This window comes from Triturus cristatus, chromosome 9 (assembly GCF_964204655.1).
Source record: "Triturus cristatus chromosome 9, aTriCri1.1, whole genome shotgun sequence".
NCBI classification, from domain to species: Eukaryota; Metazoa; Chordata; class Amphibia; order Caudata; family Salamandridae; genus Triturus; species Triturus cristatus.
The window spans coordinates 724969724-724990276 of NC_140592.1; the positions used below are offsets into that span (position 1 = coordinate 724969724).

General features: G+C 43.9%; 1 protein-coding gene across 2 annotated transcripts in view; it reads right to left on the reverse strand.

The window, feature by feature from the left end:
- Window positions 1–20553, reverse strand: part of EFEMP2 (EGF-like fibulin extracellular matrix protein 2) — a 107215-nt gene that overhangs the window by 45578 nt on the left and 41084 nt on the right. For both annotated transcript variants that reach the window (XM_085625916.1, XM_085625917.1), the window contains exons 5-6: window positions 15230–15352; window positions 6244–6360 (exon numbers count right to left, since the gene is read on the reverse strand). In XM_085625916.1, coding sequence (XP_085482042.1) covers window positions 6244–6360; window positions 15230–15352 — 240 coding nt within the window. The remainder of the gene's footprint in view (window positions 1–6243; window positions 6361–15229; window positions 15353–20553) is intronic.

Genomic DNA, 20553 nt, shown 5'->3' on the forward strand with positions numbered 1-20553 from the left:
AGATTTTTGCCTCTGCTGGTCACTTTATCTTGTAGAAGGTGGCTTTGGACTGGTTGATGAGGGATGTGGGCATTGAGGGAAATTCTTTGAGTTGAGTAAGGTCGTCAAGGGCACTGGTCCATCTCCATTTCTTTTCTTGTCTTCCCATGGTTTGTGTGTTCTCTACTATTTCTTTGGTGTACTATGGCGCAGAGGGCTTGAGCTTGTATGGTGTATTGGGTTATATTTTTTTATGGCTGTGTTGTTTACTGAGTGTTTATGTTTACTTATGATGCTGACTTGTGGGTGTTCAAGTGGCTAGTGCATTGCTTCTGGGGGGCAGTAAAAAGGAATTCAGTCAAGGAGTAGTGCTATGTGGCAGTTGGAAAAGAAAATTGCATAGTGGTCTAGTCAGTTATCATAAAGAGGTTGGGAGTGTTGCATTCAGATTTAGCAGGTGTAATGATGTGCTGCCTGATGTCTAGAGTCTTGAGTAGTGTTACAATATGTTCTTTCATTATCTTGGTGCTTTAGTTGCAATGGATGCCAAAGTCTCTTGAGGAACAAGGGGTGAAGGTGTTGAAATTCAAAATAATTTTGATTATTTAACAGTAGTCCCAAGGGGGTGTAACTTTAAGCCCATGCCTTTCTTATTTTATGTGAGTGTTTAGCAGTTCTTGTGAGGGGCCATGTGTTGTATTTGACTTACTCCAATGCTGGGCTGGAGTATATTTACTACAGGTATGTTTCCTTTAGGACTGGCTGTAGGAACTCTTTAGAACTGTATTTTGTGGTTAGCAATGAGCTTACTCGTTTGGAGGGGAAGGTGTTTGTAGTAGCCTATACCTCATTGAACCCTTCCTTTTAAATTTCCCTAACCCTCTTCCATTTTATGGTATGTATTCCCTATTTTCCAGCCACTCCCCACTTGTCCCTACAACATTTACTACTAGAATGTAGATGTATAGGTGCAGAGGTCTCTCCCATAGTAGAAATCTACACTTAGAAAAGATAGGGGAGCCCGAGGTGGTGGTCTCCCCCTGTAGTTGTTGAATTGCATTTTGTGGTACTGCTCTAGCACTATTTCATTTACCACAAAATGCAGTTTGTGAACAGGCTCCTGTGTGTTGGATGCTGTAGCTTGCATGGATGAGGATATTAACTGACTGTTGTCTTAGGTGAACAGGTGAGACACATGTCCTTCGAATGAAAGTTGTGAAGTCTATCAGTACTGTTCACACCAGGATTTGTTTTGGGCAAGAGGCTATATATATCAGGATACGAGTGCAACGAAAGCGCTGCAAGGAGGGTGGCTTGGATGTTCATAAACGTTTAATGGAGGAAGATCAAGCTACTATTCTAGATGACAGTAGAACAAGGTGAAAGAGTGCAGTTCCCATGGTGTTAGGTGGACACAATTGCCCCATTTTGCTGACGCATAATTCTAACTGCAAATTCCAAAGAATTTTCTCAACAATTCCCTCACGAATCAGTAGGTGGCACCGGGCAGCTCTGTGTCTGATCAGTCCCACCAAAGAAGTGACGCAGGGCCCCTACATAGCACCACCATGCCACCTATGTGCAGTGAAGTCAGTTCCTTTCATTCTGCGCCTTTATTTCTGTCAGGCCTGACAGCCTAATTTTTATTTATATTTTTCAAAGTTTTTCCAGAGTGCAAGGGACATGTCTACCCCTAAAATGACAGGGTTTAAACCTTGTAAGGAATGTCATAAACAAATGTCAGTTACGGGCCCTCACAAGGTCTCTCTCTGGCGTGTGTGCTCCTAGCACATTTGGTGTCGTGTAATAAGTGTGCTAGAATTAAAGGCCATCTGGGACCACAAGGCCAAGCTCTGCGTTCCAAACAAAGCATCTCCGAAAGGCCTGTTCCCATTCACAGTCGAGGATGCGGCTGCATTTTTGGTTATGAAGTTGGTCCCAAGAACAATCTTCTTCAAGGTCAAAGTTATTAGGTAAGTAAAAGAAGAAGAAGCATAAGAAGTCCAAGCATGGCTCCTCCATGGCCCGCCACTCCCAATATGAGCTTTCGCGTGGCTACCAGGGTACCTCCAAGTCTTGGTCTCCAACCTCGGAACTCCTGGCTCGGATCCTGATTCAACTTGAGTTCCAGGGTTGATCAGCAACACCGCAGCAGTTCCAGGCATTCAAGAAGGCCATGCTGTGAATTTCTGGTAACCTGCCAGATTCCACCGTATCAGCGTTGGTCCATTAGGATGTGAGGAGGCCTCCAGTCAGGTTACTGCCGAATGTGCCTCTCGAATGCATCCCGGGGTCAGCCCCGACTTCGAGGCCAATGCCAAACCCAACCACACACATGGTGGCACAACCAATGCCTGGGCCCCAGGGGTTAATGTCAGTGATGTCGGAGGATCCGCCTAGAGTCTTTATTGACTGCAAAGCGAATAGTGACCCAGGTGGCAACTGGAGTCAATGGACCAGAGAACAAGGCAGGCTAAGGAGAACATGCCTGGCTGTGTGGTCAGAAAAGCGTTTGGTTTGAACCTGGTGGAGAAAGCTTTGACTATCACGCTCTGTGGTGCTGGATGCTGCAGGAGAAAGGCTTGTACTCGTGCGGCAGGGCTATGCCTCCTGGAGTGCTATTCGCATGCATTATGAGACATGGTGGCCAACTTCTTGGCAGCGCTCCAGATACCTTTGAACAAATCTACAACTGATTTTACAGAATGATCAGAGTGCAGCGAATCGAGTCATCTGTTGGGGCTGAGGACTACTGACTGCTTGGGTAGGCCAGTTGATACCAGAGTGATGCTTTGGTGGCACACTTGGATTAGCTGATATGGGCCTTCCAGTAAAGTCCAAAAATCTCTAATGTAAATGCCATTGGATGGCTCCCTGTCACGTCAGAGACAAGGCAAACTCAGCCCTGTAACCCATTAAGGAAAGCAAGGCAACAGCGCGCTCATTCAGACTGGAAGCACCTACATGGTAGTTCGCCAAACAGTTTTGCCCATTCGAGGCTTGGGGATAAGGTGCCAGCAAAGGCCATAACAAACTTTCCCTCAGCAACATCAGACTTCCCAAACCTTTTGAGGCAGAGGTCAGGAATCTGGTCGCCAGCATCCAGGCCCTCAGGAGTAACAATCTACCAAATACACCCTCTACCCACGTATACCACAAAACCACTTTAAGTTGCCCTCAGCGGTGTATAGTTACTCAGTACGAGGTCATATCACCTATTACCTCCACTGGTGCCAGAGAATTACATCAGACAGATAGGTACTTCACATTGTCCTAAGTGGAAATGCTCTCTCTTTTCTCTCCAGCTCTTCAAGCAAACCTCCAACACCACAACGACTTCCGGAGGACCTCTTGTTCATCCTGTGACATCAGTCTTAGGCTCTCTTGGCCAAGGGCACCAGAGAGAGAGTTCCCACATCAGAGGTCGGGACTGGTTTTTACTCCTGTCACTCTCTAGCACCAAAGGACGGAGGCCTCCGCCTCATCTTCCAGCTTCACCCTCTTAAATTCCTCCTCAAGAAAGACAAGTTCAGAATGCTCACCCTGGCCCAAGTTGGATCTGTCCTGGATGCAGGAGATTGAATAGTGTCATTAGATCTGCAGGACACCTATTTACACATCTCCGTCCACAAGCACTACCTGCAGTTTCAAGTAAGCCGTGAGCAGTTCCAGTTGTCAGTGCTCCCCTTTGGCCTTGCGAGTGCACCTCGGGTGTTTAGAACAGTGATGTTGTCAGTTGCTGCCCATCTGCGGAGGTTGGGAATATCATCCTTCTCTTAACTCGAAGACCAGTTTTTGATTGTGGGCTTGCCTCAGCTTGCCGTGGATCACCTCTAGATGACTGCCAACCTGTTGACATCACTGCGATTTTCCATCAACGTCTCAAAATCACACCTGACTCCTTTGCAGAGCCATCCTGGACACAATGCTAATCCAAGCCTTCCCTCCACCTCAACGAGTCCAGGACATTCTGGCTATGACCCAAATGTTTCGAACCTTGACCTGGGTCTCAGTGAGAGTAGCTGTGAGGCTTCTAGAGGTGCCTTGACCTATTTGGTCTGCAGCATCTTGTTTGTGGACCACGCCAGGTGGCACATACGAGCTCTTGAACGGAATATAAAGTCTCAGTGTGCTTAGTACCAAGAGACCCTTTTTTATTTCATCCAGATGTCAGAGAAGCCTGCAAAAGATCTGCATGGGTGGCGGTTGGACCATAATTAGACTGGTGGCAGATCCCTCTCCATACCCCACCCAGAGTAATGGCTGTGACAATGCATCATTGCTCGGTTGGGGAGGTCATCTGGGAGAGGTGGCGATCAGAGGACACTGGTCTCAGGTGAAAACCTGCCTCCATGTCAGCCTATTGGAGTTGTAGGCGATTTGCTCGGCCCTAAAAGCCTTCCGTCCATCCATCAGGGAGGAACGGGTGCATGGTCTTACAGACAACACCGCCACCATGTAATACTGCAACAAGCAGGGCAGAATGGGATCATAGGTTTTTTGCCAGGACACGCTATAGCTCCAGAACTGGCTGAATCATCAGGGCATCTCCCTGGTCGTGCAACACTGACAGTATCTTTAAATGTCAGGGTGTACGAACAAAGCCAGCATTGCTTGGCGGATCATGAATGGCGACTGCACTCTGAGGTGACACACATCTTCCAGCAATGGGGAGAACCCTGGCTTGATCTTTGAACCTCAGCAAAGAACATGCACTGCCCTGTGATTTACACTTTGGAATTCATAAGGCAGTGCTTGCTCAGAGATGCCTTCCACCTAGAGTAGAACTGGGGACTTCTGCACGCATTCCCACTTCTGCCTCTAATGCCCACGGTTCTGAAGAAGATCAGAAACGACGGAGCCCAAATCATCCTATTTACTCCCGATTGAGCGAGAAGAGTGTGGTACCTTATACTTCTGCCCATGATCATCTGTCCTACAATCCAGCTGCCACTTTAGGAGGATTTTCTTTCACAACAGCAGGGCACAGTCCTTCATCAGAGTTTGTTCAACCTACACCTCCATGTTTGGAGATTGCACAGCAGCAGTATTTCTGGCCACCCTCCTGGAGTAGTTGATGTCATCTTGGCAGCCCAGGCATCAATCCACCAAAACTATCTATGCTGGACGCTGGAAAAGGTTTGCTGTCTGGTGTACTTCTCTTCACACCCAACCTTTGCAAGTCCGGTTGTCTGATGTGTTGTTGTTTGTTCTCTCTCTTGCTTGCTGTGACTACTGCTAAAGGTTATTGTGTGGGATTTTTGTTTTTTCTCTGTTTACCTGATCAGCCATCATTATTAAATCACCTATTGTGCGTTTTTTGCAGGGGTTAACTCACATGTTCCCACCCAAACCCTTTGTGATCACACAGTTGGACCTTGCTTTGGTCTTTACATTCTTGATGTGTACCCCAATTGAGTCATTGCATATCTGGTCTCTGCGTCTTCAAACTCTAAAGATCATTTTCCTCATAGCGATAATGTCAGTTCCTCGTATGATCGAGTTTCAGGCCCTACCATGAGGCTCTGATATCTATTAACAAGAGGCGGAATCTGAGGTTAGAAGTGTCTATCGGAAGAACAAGTTACTTACCTTCAGTAATACTATTTCTGGTGTATACTCGATCTCTGGTGTATACCCGATCTCTGGTGTATACTCGATCTAACCGCAAATTCTTCACTGACTCACCCACCTTCCTCTTCTTCTAAAAATATTCCAAATTAGAGTTCTGTACATTGTTGATTTTGATCAGAACTGGCTCCACATCCGATGGCGGGGACACAGTCAAGAAAGAAAGTGATGTCAGTGCGCAGAGTGAGCAGCTATGTATGGCTCCAGTGTCATTTCTGACGCTGGACGGAGTCGGCACATAGCTACACAAAGCCACCTACTGGTGCACAAGTAGATTGCTGGGAAAAATCTCTGGATCCAGTCTGGCACAGATTTCTTAGCAATATACTTTTCTGTAGATGCCTGAAGATCTCCAACACAGAAGTATACTTAAAAATAATACCAACCACGTTGAACTTCATGCTCCCTTTTGTGGCTTTTCAAGGAGTGCAATACATGTGTTAAACTCAGAGGTTCACTCAGTTACATTTATGCACAGACAAAGGGCAGAACCACTTCTAAAATTCTTCAGATTAATTTCACCACATTTGTAAAGGAGGCAAGGTGCGTTAAGGTAATTCCTCCAGCCTGTGAGAAAAGGCCAGGCTTGCATGCCACCTTACCGCAATCTCAACACTGGCAGCATTTACTTACCGACACAGGATCTGTTGTTACCGGCCAACTGGAAGCCAGGTTCACACTGGCAGGTGAAGGAGCCAGGCGAATTGACGCAACGGTGCTGGCAGTAACGGTAACGACACTCATCAATGTCTACAAGGAAAAAAAAGAGGAGGCGGAGTTAGAGACGAAGAAATTGGTTTATTGGTGGAGGGGGATGAAGTCCTTCCCAAGCAGTAACCACAATTCTTCTCAATGTGAAGACAAAAGCAATCTCTAAATTAACCTGTGCTCAACCCTCGGGTAGCTTGGCACAGAGCAGTCAGGCTTGACTCAGAGGTAATGTGTAAAGTATTTGTGCAACATTTCAAACAGTAACACAATAGGGGAGCCTACAACAGAGTTAGACAAATAATGTAACTTTTAATAAAAAAACCAAAAACCAAAATTACAATTACAATAATACAAATAATGGAACCAGACTTGGAGGTGTCGCGCAGTAGGGGTGTTGCTTTGGTTCAGAGGAGCTGCGATGCGGTGTTCAACGTCGTTGTTGAGGCAGCTTTTGACCAGAGATGTGAGGGCCTATGCCGAGAATGCGTAGCGCAGTGGCAGTTCCGATGCGACGATGGGCTGCGATGTGATGCAGGTCTTTGCAGTGGTTCCGATCTACATGGCAGCTACAATGCATCGGTCCTGCTTGAGGTTACGCTGCGCAGCAGAAGAGATGTGTTGATTCTGCTGGATCTACAGAGGCTGGCAGAGCACCCTAGGACCATTTTCAAGGGTCCAGGAATGGGGTGGAACAACTTGGCAGGTTAGACTTACAGATGGTAGAGTCCAGGTGCAGGAGCAAGGTTGTTGGAGTCTTCTGTCCCTCAGGATCAACTCAGGAGACCAGTCAACTAGCCCTTGGAGTCACCCTGGAGTTGTGGGCTCAATAGATGGAAGGCAAGAGGGCAGCAAGCAGCAGGTCAGCACAGCATGGCAGCAGTGCCGCAAGGCAGTAGTACAGCAGGGTAGCAGTCTGGCAGTGTGGCATTCCTTCAGCAGCTCAGCAGTCCTTCTTCCTGGCAGAGTATCCACAGGTCCAGAAGTGTACTGAAGTGGTGGGGCTGTGCCCAGCTCCTCCCTAACATCCTGCCAGCTATGATCCATCCAGGCACCCCTAAGGTCTCTGTTGTGTCTGGCTGTCTAGTAGGAGGAATACACAAAGCTCAACTGTCAGCTACACACATTCATGTGACTCAGGTACAGGCACTAAATGGCTTAGGCAGGAAAATTCCAACATTCTAAAAGTAAGAAAGGGGGGGTTTTCATCCAAGCACGAGCCAGGTAGGATGAATTCATACAATGTAGAATAAAAAGAGGAAAACCTGGCTGTCGATTTTTTAAGCCGCTCTTTATTTAAGCGGACAAAAGAATAAGACTTTAGGTTCTTATGCTTTCAGTGTATCAATCACAATTTGTTATCATATTCAAACACTTTTTAAGAAACATTTTGTTCATGTCTGGGTCAAATACACATCAAATATACACAAACTGTGATACATATAAAGTGCAAACATAAATTGAGAGCAATATGTGTCAAAAAACAGTGTAGCCATAAAGGATATGCAAATGTTTACAATATATATAATTACACCAGCGATTGTTAATACAAATCGTACAAAGCAGTTCCAAAGGGCCCTATTATTTGGGGAACTTTTATGGGACTGCTACCACAAGGGATAAATACTGCTCTGTGGGGTATATTTGAATTTAAGAAGCCTCCCCAGAGATCAACAATGCCCTTTGTGGCATTTAACAAGTAGAAATGCCGACGCGTTTCCAATCCCGATAGGAATTTACGGGATTTTCGTCAGGGCTGATGCGCAGTGTAACCTGCAAGTTTACAAAATAAAAATTATACCGAATTACCTAAAAATGGTCTCCCCTTTTCGTTTAAGCAATATAAACTAGCTGTATTTACAATGATTTTTATAGTACCTGAAGACTTTTTGATGCACTCTTTGTGCTTCTCAAATGTCGCGTTTTCTAGACCTAACATGTCAACATGGCAGTCAAAACTGCGTACACAGGCTGCAATGGCAGGCCTGAGTGAGACATGCCTAAAGGGCTACTTAAGTGGGCGGCCCAATCGGTGTGCAGGCCCATTAGTTGCATTTAATTTACAGGCCTTGGGCACATGTAGTGCCACTTTACTAGGGACTTGCAAGTAAATTAACTGTGCCAATTGGGGATACGCCAATGTTACATGTTTTAACGTGTGAGCACATGCACTAGGATTGGGCAGCAGTGGTAAGGAATGCAGAGTCCTAAGGCCAGCAAAAACGAGATTAGCAAAAATTAAGGAGGAAGGCCAAAAGTTTGGGGGAAGACCTTTCTAAGGCTGACAGGTCTGAACTGAAAACACTTTGTGCCCCATTTATAGTTTTGCGGACGATTTAATGTCCATGAAGACCACAGAGTACTTTCTTCCGTGGCCCTGATAGACATCCCATCCACCTAATTGAGAGATGCCTGCTGGCCCCATAGACATTGAGAATACATTAGCAGGAACTACCATCAGGTTCCTGTCAATGTTGGGAAAGCTTGATAGATGGCGACGTCAAAAATGACAGCAGGCTATCAATTTTTTCCAAAGTTTTCCATTTTCCAAAACTAAATTTCCAAAGCAGGAGTTTGTTTTAATTTTTGTATACTAATACCCCACCATGGCAGTTTTCTCCCATAGTGTGGGGGTAATAATTATATTTTTACTGTCCCTCACTGCCAGGTTTTACCTGGCGGTGTTAAACAGCAAAAAAAACAATCCGCTCGCCCACTCTAAATTGGCTTACCTCCAACGTCCGGTACTCCACCAGGCAGTCAAAGGAGTATGCCAACAATGTAGACAAAGTAGGTTCCTTCTGCGACATACAGTTGGACCGCCCTACTCGAAGCCTATAGAACCACCCTGAAAGCTTATCACAAGGTGCTCAGACATGCAAAAAACCAGCACTTTGTAAAAATATTAGGGGAGAATAGTTAATGCGTCTTCCCAAGCCTGGGTACCTGCCAATGACTATGCCACACACGGAGCTTAGTATTACACATCTGTATTCGTCTGTGTGTAACTGCTAACTCAACATTCTAAACCAGACTTTATTGCTTGAACACTGATTTTTAAAGATTAACCTCCTCTAGTGGAGAACACTTTTAAGAATATTGACGCTCATGGGAGAGCTTTGGCCCTTTTTGGCAGCTTCATGCTTTTTAAACCAGAAGTTGTAAAAAAAGCTATGCTAGAAATGAAATCTGGTTCATCTTTGGAAGCATATCTCTATTTTATCTTTTCTCATTTGTCTTCTACGTTAAGTTCATTTCTTTCACAGATCTTTAATCTCTCTCTGAATAGGGCGGAATATCCTGCCATGTGGAAACAGGCCCTGATCTTGCCTTTGGCAAAGAAAATGGGTTTGATGCTTCCATCTTGTCTAATAATCGCCCAATTTCTTTACTGCCTTATATGTCCAAAGTGCTAGAAGCACTAGTCAATGCCCAGCTAATGCATTTTTTAGAAAGTAATAATTTGCTGGCCCCTACTCAAACAGACTTTAGAACCAGAAATAGCACAGAGTTCACTTTGTAGGCAGTATTGGATAGTATTAGATCAGAGGTTGATCAGGGAAAGGCTGCCGTCCTGATCTAGTTGGATTGGTCTGCTGCTTTCGATGCAGTCTCACATAGTCCTTTGAAGCAGAGACTTGATGAAATCGGCCTACATTTGAAAGCTTTGCAGTGGTTCAGATCCTTTTTGAACAATAGATCCCAATCAGTCCAGTTGCCTCCTTTCAGGTCCAACCATTGCATCTCCAAATGTGGGGTCCCACAGGGCTCCTCACTCAGGCCCTCCTTGTTCAATAACTATGTGTATTCTTGAGCGGGTATTGACAAGGCCTGAGGCTTCGAGATCCTCTCCTATGCTGATGATACCCAGCTTATCATTTCTATAGGCAAGAAACACGGAGAGACACAAGACAATCTCAGAGCTGTCGTTCTAAAGTCACCACTTGGATGCAGTCACGCTGCCTGAAACATAATGCTGAAAAACAGAAATACTGCTCTTTGGTGGGGAAAGTGGAATGGCCCTTGGTGGCCATCACTTTGGGCCCTGTGCCCAGACCTAAAAGAGTAGCCCAGAACCTTGGCTTCTTGATAGATGATACTCTATCTATGCAAGACCAGGTTAATGCAACATGTGGTAAATGTTTTGGTTTTCTCAGTTTGCTGCATTCGTTTTTTCATTGGATACCAGCAGATTGGCGAATTACAGTCATTCAGGCCTTAATTATGAGTAGATTGGTTTATGGGAACGCCTTTTACCTAGGAAAATTTGATTTCCTATTTATCCGTTAGCAATCAGTCCAGAATGTGGCAGCTAGACTTATTTGCAACAGTACACAGACCAGTTTGGTTTCTGCTTGTCTGAACTCATTGTATTGGCTTCCTGTATGTAATTCAAGATACTATGTCATGTTCATAGAGCACTCTACGAAACTGTGCCAATCATTTTACGTGAGCAAGTCACTTTCTACAAGCCTACAATTGCACTTTGCTCTGCTAATCTAGCCATGTTTAGTGCCGAGCGCATTAAAAAGCAAGAATGTGAGGTGTTCTTTCAGCCATCTAGCAGCAATCTATTGGAATTCCTTGCCTCTTGATCTTTTCCTTATCACTGACTTCTTTACGTTTTGATAGAGGCTAAAGACTTGGCTATTCCAGCCAATAACGGCTTGAGCAGGGCGACAGCACTTTATAAATACTGTTAATAAAGAAAGTTAGGTGGGCTGATCAAGAGTTTGGTGGAGAGGGTACTCTGTTGTGATGGAATACCCTGTCTTTCAAGCTCCAAATCAGCCCCCTTATGTGCACAGAGGCACACATTTTAATTTAGAGGACATTAGAACACACTGAGTGTACCTTTTAAGAGAACTAGGTGATTCAACAAGTTCTGAACAATATTTTTATTTAAGGTATTTCTTCTATCACTTCTCGTGTCAATATCCTTGCTAAGGATTGTCAGACGTTCCCTTGGCTGCGCAAAGACCAGTACGTTTCAAGAGTTGGGTGGTGATGAGAAATGAGATGAATGTGGTGAAGGCTCAATTTTTAGGATGATAAACACAAAGAATTCTAGTTGATTCATGCCATAATCTTTCATTGGCCCTAGATAGGTGAACATGCAGTGTGCAAACCTGCAAATGTCAGAAAAATACACCCTCCAATCAGGCGTTTCTTATACCCTCCATTACCTGTCATTCCAGAAAGGGGCACTCACCTCCTTCCAATCTCTGACACTAAAGACTGAAAGTCCTTACCCGACATGTTAAAAAATGGGGTCAAAAAGCACAGACTGAACTTGGGCCATAATTAATAGATGTAGAAGATTTTTTTTTATATTTACAATCCCTGCAAAATAACAATTGTGAGGGTTATTGGGGAGAAAGGTTTATGGATGGTGTTCACTAGTGACCAATTGTAATGTGCTATTAGCATGTATAGTACGAACAAGAAGATGCATGGATAAAACGGTGAAGTGGTAAAGCTGAACAGTTATTAGATTGATGCCCCTGTAACAAGTGCTCCGAAAGGGGTTGTGGCATTTAGCAGTCATATTAAATGATGACACCAAGGTGTTAGGTTTTTACTCTATATAGTAAATCCCTCTTAATCACAGTTTAACTCTTAAATGTGCATAAATCATCAAGGAGGGAAAGCGAGAGACCAAAGTAGAATTTTTGTTGTTGTTGTTGTTGTTATTATTATATAAATAATTACAGCAGCACTATAATACAGTTAAATCAAATTACAGTAGCCAAACATACACCAATTGTGTACTGACCGTGCTTGGTGCAAGTGATAAGTGCAGTGACACAAGTGATATATACAGTGTGGGCGGCGCAAAGTGAAAAAACAACATTAATCATAAACAAATTACAAAGATACAATGAATAATTTGCAATAAGGTATGAATCCTTAGGTAGCCGTGGATTACACTGGGATGTCGACGGCGTTTCGACCTTATACAATTAAGGTCATCATCAGGACTGTGGCTACAATTTGAAGAGTGTTGAAATCAGATCTACATGAATTCAAGCCGGACGCTAGTAATTAGGCATTTATCAGGAGCTTGTGAAGTAGACGTAATCACGAAGAATTTGCAGGCACAAAATGTATATATTCAGAAACGGGCTATCCGATGTATTAAGCCTGTTATGTTCATCCAATCAAATTCCAACTGATGAGGATGATATACAATGTATGTATATAAGGTTCACTAAATTGCCCAAATCAACTAAGCTAAGTCAAAGTCCGATCAACACGCCCAGATCCTGAGGTGGTTATTCAGATGTGGTGCGTGAGCGTGCCATGACTGCACAACCAGAGCAAACGGTAACCGCTAAGTGGAACCAGAAGTCTCTTCAATCAACCGGTCGAAGGATCACCAGCAGAGCGAGCGCTCGCTCTGCTGGTGATCCTTCGACCGGTTGATTGAAGAGACTTCTGGTTCCACTTAGCGGTTACCGTTTGCTCTGGTTGTGCAGTCATGGCACGCTCACGCACCACATCTGAATAACCACCTCAGGATCTGGGCGTGTTGATCGGACTTTGACTTAGCTTACTTGATTTGGGCAATTTAGTGAACCTTATATACATACATTGTATATCGTCCTCATCAGTTGGAATTTGATTGGATGAACATAACAGGCTTAATACATCGGATAGCCCGTTTCTGAACATATACATTTTGTGCCTCCAAATTCTTCGTGATTACGTCTACTTCACAAGCTCCTGATAAACGCCTAATTACTAGCGTCCGGCTTAAATTCATGTAGATCTGATTTCAGCACTCTTCAAATTGTAGCCACAGTCCTGATGATGACCTTAATTGTATAAGGTCGAAACGCCGTCGACATCCCAGTGTAATCCACGGCTACCTAAGGATTCATACCTTATTGCAAATTATTCATTGTATCTTTGTAATTTGTTTATGATTAATGTTGTTTTTTCACTTTGCGCTGCCCACACTGTATATATCACTTGTGTCACTGCACTTATCACTTGCACCAAGCACGGTCAGTACACAATTGGTGTATGTTTGGCTACTATAATTTGATTTAACTGTATTATAGTGCTGCTGTAATTATTTATATAATAATAACAACAACAATTTTTTTTTTTTTTAATTCTACTTTGGTCTCTCGCTTTCCCTCCTTGATGATTTATGCATCTTTTTCAAAATTGTCCCTTTAATTACTGGTTGAGACATTGTTGCTATGGTACCATAATTCACCCGGTCTCAACTGGGTATACGGGTTTACTCCTGTTTCACGTTCTCTAACTCTTAAATGTAGCATAACAGGCTGAATTCAGTGCATACTATACCAAACCCTGCATTACTCTGTAATGGGCATTTTCCACCATTTAATTTCCGCAGGTTTGAACTACTGAAATTAACCTAGGGAACAGTGTTAAGGATAAAATGTTTATTGCCCCTGGTAAACACCCCTTGTGGAAAACTTTGATCCCTATGAAAAAAGCGGTTTGCAAAGAGATCAGAATTTAGCCCCAACCACGGAGTCTGGGCCAGTGTACGAACATGTGATGTTAGAGAAAAGCTAGTAGAAAAATGTTTTATTTTCATTGCGCCTTCTACTCCATTTGTGTTCTGACAACAGCAGAGGAGAACAATATACTAACAATATGGAAGCGAACATGACCGCGAGGAATAAGGAACATCGGCATCAGGTAGGAACACATCTTGCTAAACTACATAGAACAACCAAGTTATGTAGAAAATGTGCTGTTTTGAGCATAACAATTGTAAACATATTTGGCAGAAAACAAATTGCCATAAGAAATACAAAAAGTGCTGCACAACATTGAACCATGAAGTACTCCAATTGATGGACAATAGAAAAAGTGCTGCACAACATTGAACCATGAAGTACTCCAATTGATGGACAATAGAGGCAAAACAGCAAGACAGACAAAACAGGCAAGAAAAATGCTCTGATATTTCATGGTTGAGAATGAAGAATGTTTGCTTTATTGTAAGCAGTTATGCATGAACAGAAGAGGCACTGATTAGCATTGTGGATTGTGGGATGTAGACCCAGGGGGTTGCGAATAGTGGAGCTGTGAAACTGAAGTTCAATGTGTAACCTGTAAACGTTCTGTTTCAGAGACCTGTTGGAAATAAAAACATTTATTGCAAAAATCCATATGGTCTTTATGGTTGGGGTGAAACAAGATATAGGAGGAGATAAAAGTTTAGGGGGACCAAAGAGAAATGCAGAGGGGAAAGATCAAAGTGTTGATTTATCGGGAAAATGGTAGAGCTTCTTGACTCCAGAAAAATAATGGTGTTAAAGATCTTGTATGAGTATGCGGTTAAGGTACAAAACTAAAATGATATTAAGAGACAAAAATTGGATTTACCAAACAGGCTCTAGACTTTGAGAGCAAGATTGATGATAAGGATCTATATGGTAGTTGATGGGGCTGGACATTAATTTTTCACTCAGAAAAGGTGTTTTTGTACAGCTTTTGAGGAAAGTTTATGTTTAAGGGCATATAGAGAGATAAGAGTCAAGGATACAAAATAATAGCTATGGATCACTAGAGAGGTTTGATAACTTTATACAACTAGGACAATATTGGCTTGCTTTGAATCTAAACATCTACAAAAGAGTCTCAATGTATATTTTGTCCACAGTGCAAGATTGTCAGTGGAATGGGGCTAATGAGAGTGTCTTTAGATTGTTCATTTGGGAAACAAACGCAGGAGGAAAGAGTTGTCCTCTAATAAAATAAGGATCAGAAGATGCTAAACCTGCCCATATATGTGAGTTAAACAATGAAACAGGGTTTTGAATGACATTTCCCAGAGAGGAATAGAGTTTGATGGAGTGGAGGTGAGCATAACAAAGATATAATTTGCTTGAGAAAAGACTTTGCCCTCGTACACACTCACCCACACATTCAGTTCCCATCTTGCGGTATCCTTCAGGACATTTGCAGTGGAAGCCCCCATGGGTATTGACACACTCTTGGCTTGGCTGGCAGTCGTGGATCTCGTACAGGCACTCATTCACATCTGCAAAACAGAACAAGAGGAAACAAAGCTGTTGAAGAGTAACTAATTTAGAACACCCTGTACTCCTCCACCCCACATGACAGTTAAATTCATGTAATGCGGATATTAATTTTGAAGAGGTTTGTTCTACTAATGCTACTAGGTAATCAGATAATTTGATGCATACAGGGACCTGAACCTTTGTGATTTCTGAGTTGCTTGTATTCTCGGTGGAAGCAGCAGGGTGGGTTGGTGTAATACATATGTGGAGTCTTTGTGCCATGCACCATTGATGGAGGCAAACTCTGTTTGTAAGCTATGTTTGGAGAAAACAGGCCTAAAAGCTCTTAAAACAACTTTGAATTCTGAAACAATCGTGAGGTGGATAGCAGCCATGAGAGGTGATGGAGCGCCTCCCAGCAGGATCAGTGCTGTTGCGGGATAAGCATTACCATATTTGTACTTCCTTTTTGTTGGTGCTGAATGGGAACCACTGCCATTACATTGGGAAAGGGATACATATTGTAGCTTGAGCAGTATGTTGTAGCTTACCTGGTCCAGGACATACATTATGTATAGTGAAGTAAAGACTTTTTCATTGATCATTGATGCACAAAATACCCCTAACACCTTCAAAAAAGATGGTGAAAGAGAATGTGGCCGTTATAGGGCCACTGTCAACAATGCTCCAGTGTTATTTGTATCCTCATGGTGAGGTGGCAAAGGAGAATCTCGTCTCTGACTTGCCTACCCACAAATCTTTCAACAAGTTTGTCCTCTAACCCATTCCACAGCACTAAATATGACCTAATTTTTCAGGTAAGTAGATAGACAAGACAGGAACCTTGTCCATTATTCCGAGACTCAAGACCTATCCATGCCACCAGTATAGCGTGAGTCTCACAGCAATGAATGACAAAGTAGTAAACAAACAGGAGACTAAAAAAATAAAACTTAAGTGGGATTTATTGTGACAATTTCCCTTCTCCTCCCCCAATGAGGTAGCTCAAAAGAGAGAGATGAGGCAAGAGACAAGGGTGAAGCACCGTTATTCCATGCTTTTCATTCCAATTTTTGGACTAAAGAAAAGAACAGATTATGGTGACATTTGGTTACAAATGGCAGGAGTTAAATCAAAGAAAACTTTAAAAAGATGGCTACTGATGTCAGTTAATGGCAGTGTCTTTCAGGCTACTTTTCAGAGTCCAGGAGAAACTGAGGCATGACAGAGTCATAGTAGCCACCCAAGTTAGTGACAAGAAACCACTGGTGGAAGGAATACTTTACAAATGGAAATTGAAACAGGGAAAGATCTCCAGGATGGTCTAAATGGGAGCCACATCTTACAGGCGATAGATAGTGTAAATGGAGGCAATGAACTACGAAAGGAGAACCCGGGTGAGAAAATAATGGGCCTCCTCACTAAAACAATAAACAAAGGATATTGCCACTTAAAGTGGAAGCCTACAAATCTAACTGGTCCTGCACAACTATGGAGGAAAATAAGTGTCCCAAACAAGTTGTTTGAAAAATTCTAGAATTGTTGACAGTTAGTCTTAATCACCATCGCTATCGATCTCATTGGTCAAGGATGAACACTTCATTCCTCTTTTAAAGGTTCCTGTAGGGAAACTGTTGCCCGAGAATCCAAGGCTGATATGACTTCTGCGCAAGCCCCAGGCAGTATGCCCTCAGAGGTAAATGTGTGCAGGAGATCTATCTTCTAACAAGTTACTGCCATTGCTATTTCATCCTATTCCCTAACCAAGGACTCCTTTTCCTGTCTGGACAGTTAAGCAAGGAGCATGGTGAGTGGGACTTCTAGTCCCCTTCTTGTTTCCCATCAAGTACTCTAAAAAGCAGCTACACCTAGCTGATACATTTATTTATCTGCTCTAATTTATAAGTAAACTATTCTAAATGTGTTTTCCGACTCCAGGCATGGCCTCCATGTTAATGTTTCTTTGGAGTATCCTCTCGGTGGCTGTCATAGCTGGTGATACTGTGTCTTGGGGATGTTATTTCTTTTGACTACATTTGACACTCTTGACCCGTAGTTCCAGCTTAACCCACTTCAGAAATGTTAGTGTCACTGTGGGTATTAAAAATGCTAGCACAATTTTTCTCTGATCAATAACAGTTAGGGCAACCATGCCCCTCCATGTTCAAGCCCTCAATAGTATTTTACAGCGTTCCTTCTGCTGAGCACCCTGTTTTATCATTTATCCTGATCACATGCTTAACATGATCTGCCAATTTACGTTCTCTTTCTACATGCAGAGGTCCTTCCCTACAATGGTCAGGCGAATGTTTATGTAAGCTTGCGTGAGTGATTACCGTAATAAATAGGGTGGATGTGTGCATGGTCCCATAAGCTCCATTGAGTGGCCATGCTACGTTCGGGCTAATGAGGATGGGATTCATTTGGGATTCTCCTTGGCAAAACTGGTGACTTTATAGACTGCATGGGCAGTGCCTCGTTTTCAGTGTGCACACAATAAGTGTGATTGGCCAGGTGGCTGTAAAGGGGTGCCTGAGGTCTTCCTGACTCGAATGTTCTGGTGAGAGTGAGTCATTTGGAGTCTGTGGGGAGGACGTTTGGTAGGGCAGGGATAAGAAGCCTTCAGGGAGGCTATGCTCTTATTACACTTAGGGGTGCTTACCCTGAGGGGCCCCGAGTGAGAAGGGATCTCTGGGCTAGGACACGATCCATGATAGCCTCAGAGCTCCTGACAGAAGGACACTCGGTGCAGTCTGAGCCAGTAGTTGTTTTGTAAGGTCATCCTGGTCCCCTACTTCCTTACTAACGGAGTGGCTTAGATCAAGGTAACAACATGGCACAACAGATGGGAGGCTAACATCAGTAAGTGGTTATCGCAAAAGGGCACCAACTTTGTGGTGGGTCGAGCACAGGAAAGCACCTATGTTGTTCTTGTTGGGTACTGATCCCAGAAATGGTGGCAGCCTTGTATCTTAACCCCTATAGCATCTCGGTCTCCCACCTCTGAACTGTTTCTAGTCCGCTTATGCAACAGTGCGGGAGCTCCTCAAGATGGACTCCGGAACTGCGATACACAAAACAATAAACCAGAGGTAGCACTCTAGAACTGGAGACAGGACCCAAGAGTTGTCCAACCCAAACAACCCAGAAAGTAGGGATAACTCGATGTGGCCCCAATGATTAGAGGCCATACTGTGGACAAGGTCTCCAGAACGAGTGTGTACAGGAAAGGCATACACTGAGGTGCTTAATGGTAGAAGCGGAGTATGGAAAGGTCTTCAATGTTCTGCTAGGGTATATAGATTAATTGGGGGTAGCTGGTGCAGCAAGGGGCCTTAAAGAAAAGTCCTACATAATGTTACTTATAAGCGGGGTAGCATGTGACAGCTTACAGTGCCTAACAAAAAATGAATGTGTCCTCATGTAACGCAACTGGTGCTACGTAAAGCGCTTGGATACCCGATTCGGGTCAAGTTCGCACTAAATAAAACTCCGTAAAAAAATACAGTGATAGAATGGACTGCTGACCCATTTTGAGGTCATCCATTACGAGTACTCAACAATGCTCGTGGCAAGCACAAGGGATGTGTGCCACTGCGTACATTGTTGTAACAGCTCTGTGTGAGTGACAGAAGCTGGCACCACAGTTACAAACACTGTACCTGTTACTTTTGTGTGCATGAAGCTCACACTGCTGCTCCTTACTTTATTCCTGTTCTGTGTGTATGAAGCAAGCCTTACCCCTGCTGTTTATGTTGTAACTGTGCTTTAGTGAATCTTGGTGAAATATTTTCACTATTACGAAGTTAATTTGATTGACTTTGCCAATCCGTGTTCTTCTCTGTACCTTGCTTCTATTGGGTGACACTCTTCAGACCGACACAATATTTCCTGGAACAATACTTCAGTATTGTGTAAATGTTACATAATTGAAGTATTTCATAAGCTACCCTCCAATACTATTTCAAAAACGTGTCTTTTTAACCGTGGTAGTTAGAAAATGTGCTAGCTCTAGGAACCCTCTGGAAAAGCATGACTTGTTCACATAGATACCCGTTTCACTTTGTAACTTGGACTGTTTGCAGACACTTTGATTTGGTAACATGAAACCATTGCTTAGCAGAGATGGCTTCACTCCTGAAGCCCTGTGGCATTGTTTAATTACACTGGCAATGTTAAGGGGCTCATTTGCTGACCACCGAGAAGGGGACGCCAGACAGAGGTCTGAGCAGGCCTCATTTTTGGGCTTACCTAAGTGGTAACAGTTGGTAGAGGGTCCTGCTCAGTATGATGCCAATTTCTCCCCTAGGTGGTCCGAGTTTCCAATCTATGACGGAAGGCGGACGGCACTCAGTTACAAAACTAAATTTAAATTCACAAATTGCTGCCCCTGTCTGTGAGAGGGTTGGTAAGTTTGTTTTTTCGCTCCCTGCTGGATTGCAGAACTTTGCCACACTTATTACACAGTGATCTCTGAAGGGGGTCACTCAACGGACAGAGTTACTATCGGGCTATTCTCTAGGTCCTGGTGCAGTCGGTGTTTGCTCTGCATTTTCCACTGTTTCTAGATTCTGATTTTAAAGATGAGGTACTTCTAAGGAGCTTACTTTCGGCGCAGAACAGACTCCAGCACCAGTCATTCCTCTGTGTTGAACTGAACCTCAGCTGCCTCTGCCTGCACCTCTCCTCATTGCAGAACCCAAAGCAGCCCTGGCAATTTAGTCAAATCAGCCCGTGGGGCGAGGGGAAATGGGATGGGGGGGGGGGGGGGGCTGGTGGTGCAAGAGTGAAGCACTGCCGCTTTTGTTCCTAGGGGCCGATATTGCAGCACCGCTGCAAAAACCAGTCCCTACTACTGCAAAAACGGACCCCACAGCTGCAAAACCGGCCCCCACCCTCCCAGGGAAAAGCCTGATGCCTGCTACAGCCAGTCCGGCCCTGGAAACAGGCCACCGGTGCTCATGGTTTTGAATTGGTCGGAGCACCCAATGGGCCGGAGGCAACCATTAACACCCAAGACTCAATGGGGAACTGAGTTTATCTGTGACTATAAGCAATGATACCTACAAAATTGTAATTACTGGAAAGTTCATTTAAAACCATTTAGGAGAATCAGGACCACAACCAACGGCACATAACCCCAAGTCTTGGGGTAATGAGGGAAACCGCTGCAAGTGGGGCAGATAGGAGCAGTTATCGCTCCCATAAAGTCTCGGATGGT